Raw genomic sequence first — 3,312 nt, 5'->3', positions numbered from 1 at the left:
TAGTTTTATCCTATTGTTTACTCTAGGTGGTACTACAGGTGTAGTTATGGGTAACGCTGGTATGGATATTGCCCTACATGATACATACTATATTGTAGCTCATTTCCATTTCGTATTATCTCTTGGTGCAGTACTAGCTACTATATGTGGCTTTATCTTCTATAGCAGAGATATGTTCGGAGATACTGTAAATCTATTCCATGTAAATACCGGTGCTTCTCCATATTTAAGCATCTGGTTTGTAGTCTTCTTAGGTAGTATCTTATTAATTTTCATCCCTATGCATATACTTGGTTTCAACGTTATGCCAAGAAGGATACCAGATTACCCTGATTATCTTTGTTATATTAATACATGTGTTCAATTGGTTCTATATCCACAATAGTTTATCATCTTAACTATGCTCTGCTAATGCACTTAACATGATGGTCATGAAAAGCACAAGAGAACTTGGATCCGGTAAACAAAGACCTTCAAGATCTAAACCAGTAGTCCAACTCGTAGTATATACTCCCCAGAAAAAGCTGATAAATAATCCTGTCTCAGAGATGATAACTCCAAGTACGATGCTACTGATTAGACTAGCATCTGAGTAGTAGTTTTCTCTCGCTGTTAAGATGAGTGAGAACAAGAATCCATATATTACGCCTAGAACATAACCGATGTGGAATAATCTTAATGTAGTAGGATATTGAAATCCAACACTTTTAGCTGTCTTAAGCAGTCCAGGGGGTGGTGGTGTACTGCAATCATAAAGAACTTGGTTGTCTGTATCTCATAACCGGAGTCATCTTCAGTATTCTAGGAACTATAATGTCTTTGTTTATTCGATTTGAGTGAACACATAAGATCATCGAATTTAACGGTATGCTCCTGAAAGTAACGGTACAAGCTGTAAACAAAGGACTCCTTAACTTAAACTGAGGAGTCAAGTAGGTACAAACCGTACAAGGATTAATTATGTCCATCTGTGCATCTAAGTTGAGACTATCGGTTATATATTTTAGACGCTAACTTCCCGGCTAAACTTTGACTTATTAAACCAGCCTGGGATCATAAAAGTACTATGTATGGTAAGATTGAGCGTGAACATTGGATGTCACCATGGTTATAGTTACGGTACATATATAAAATCTACAGTACGATTTGAGATTTGTTACGACGAGAGGTGTGTTTAAGACTAGTTTACATGCGCTCATTTTAATATGTAGTTATTTAACGAAGTTCTATTGTGCTAGCATGGTTTCGAGAACACACCAAATTTCCATGAGTCTATTCCGGGCACACCTCGTCTTTTATCGGTGTGCTCTCAATCTAAATTCATCTTATAACTTTGGTTTCTTAGTTGCAATTACCTTTGTACTCCAAATAATTACAGGTATCACTTTAGCGTTCCGATATACTTCTGAAGCATCTTGTGCATTTGCTAGTGTTCAACATCTAGTTAGAGAGGTAGCAGCAGGATGGGAATTTAGGATGTTGCATGCAACAACTGCTTCTTTCGTCTTCTTGTGTATCTTAATACACATGTCTCGAGGTATGTATAACTCCAGCTATAGTTATTTAACTACTGCTTGGATGTCTGGTTTAGTTTTATATCTACTTACTATAGCCACTGCTTTCCTCGGTTATGTACTACCATGGGGACAGATGAGTTTCTGGGGTGCTACAGTCATTACTAATCTCCTTTCTCCAATACCATATTTAGTACCTTGGTTACTCGGTGGATACTATGTATCTGATGTAACATTAAAACGATTCTTTGTATTGCACTTTATATTACCTTTTGTAGGTTGCATTCTAATTGTATTACACATCTTCTATTTACATTTAAATGGTTCTAGTAACCCTGCAGGTATTGATTCCGCACTTAAAGTAGCCTTCTATCCTCATATGTTAATGACCGATGCTAAATGTCTATCCTATCTAATTGGTTTAATTTTCTTACAAACGGCTTTTGGTTTGATTGAATTATCGCACCCAGATAACTCCATACCAGTGAACCGGTTTGTAACTCCGCTTCATATCGTACCTGAATGGTACTTTTTAGCATATTATGCGGTGTTAAAAGTAATCCCATCCAAAACCGGTGGTTTGTTAGTATTTATGTCCTCTCTCATTAACTTAGCTCTTTTATCTGAAATTCGAGCTTTGAATACTCGAATGTTGATACGACAACATTTTATGACTCGAAATGTAGTCAGTGGATGGGTAATTATTTGGGTATACAGTATGATCTTCTTGATTATTATTGGTAGTGCTATTCCACAAGCGACTTATATCTTATATGGTAGATTAGCTACTATCGTATATCTTACTACCGGATTGGTTCTATGCTTATACTAAATCAATAGTTATAATGACTACAGCTTCCAAGCAAACATGATTACCGTGATATTGAAATCCAACACTTTTAGCTGTCTTAAGCAGTCCAGTGGGGTGGTGGTGTACTGCAATCATAAAGAACTTGGTTGTCTGTATCTCATAACCGGAGTCATCTTCAGTATTCTAGAACTATAATGTCTTTGTTTATTCGATTTGAGTGAACACATAAGATCATCGAATTTAACGGTATGCTCCTGAAAGTAACGGTACAAGCTGTAAACAAAGGACTCCTTAACTTAAACTGAGGAGTCAAGTAGGTACAAACCGTACAAGGATTAATTATGTCCATCTGTGCATCTAAGTTGAGACTATCGGTTATATATTTTAGACGCTAACTTCCCGGCTAAACTTTGACTTATTAAACCAGCCTGGGATCATAAAAGTACTATGTATGGTAAGATTGAGCGTGAACATTGGATGTCACCATGGTTATAGTTACGGTACATATATAAAATCTACAGTACGATTTGAGATTTGTTACGTGACGAGCGGTGTGTTTAAGACTAGTTTACATGCGCTCATTTTAATATGTAGTTATTAACGAAGTTCTATTGTGCTAGCATGGTTTCGAGAACACACCAAATTTCCATGAGTCTATTCCGGGCACACCTCGTCTTTTATCGGTGTGCTCTCAATCTAAATTCATCTTATAACTTTGGTTTCTTAGTTGCAATTACCTTTGTACTCCAAATAATTACAGGTATCACTTTAGCGTTCCGATATACTTCTGAAGCATCTTGTGCATTTGCTAGTGTTCAACATCTAGTTAGAGAGGTAGCAGCAGGATGGGAATTTAGGATGTTGCATGCAACAACTGCTTCTTTCGTCTTCTTGTGTATCTTAATACACATGTCTCGAGGTATGTATAACTCCAGCTATAGTTATTTAACTACTGCTTGGATGTCTGGTTTAGTTTTATATCTACTT

General features: G+C 36.6%; 1 protein-coding gene across 1 annotated transcript; it reads left to right on the top strand.

Annotated features, from left to right (window-relative positions):
* Nucleotides 1–1,266: 1,266 nt before the first annotated feature.
* BESB_042420 (cytochrome b) lies at nt 1,267–2,346 on the top strand (the record flags this gene model as incomplete). The annotated part of the gene is made up of 1 exon (XM_029362723.1): nt 1,267–2,346. The coding sequence occupies one exon, from the start codon at nt 1,267–1,269 to the stop codon at nt 2,344–2,346; it is 1,080 nt and encodes a 359-aa protein (XP_029214635.1).
* Between the last annotated feature and the right edge of the window lie 966 nt (nt 2,347–3,312).

This window comes from Besnoitia besnoiti (assembly GCF_002563875.1).
Source record: "Besnoitia besnoiti strain Bb-Ger1 chromosome Unknown contig00217, whole genome shotgun sequence".
In the NCBI taxonomy this organism is placed as follows: Eukaryota; Apicomplexa; class Conoidasida; order Eucoccidiorida; family Sarcocystidae; genus Besnoitia; species Besnoitia besnoiti.
The sequence above is the reverse complement of the archived record's forward strand: the minus strand, read 5'-3'. Positions and strand labels throughout refer to the sequence as shown.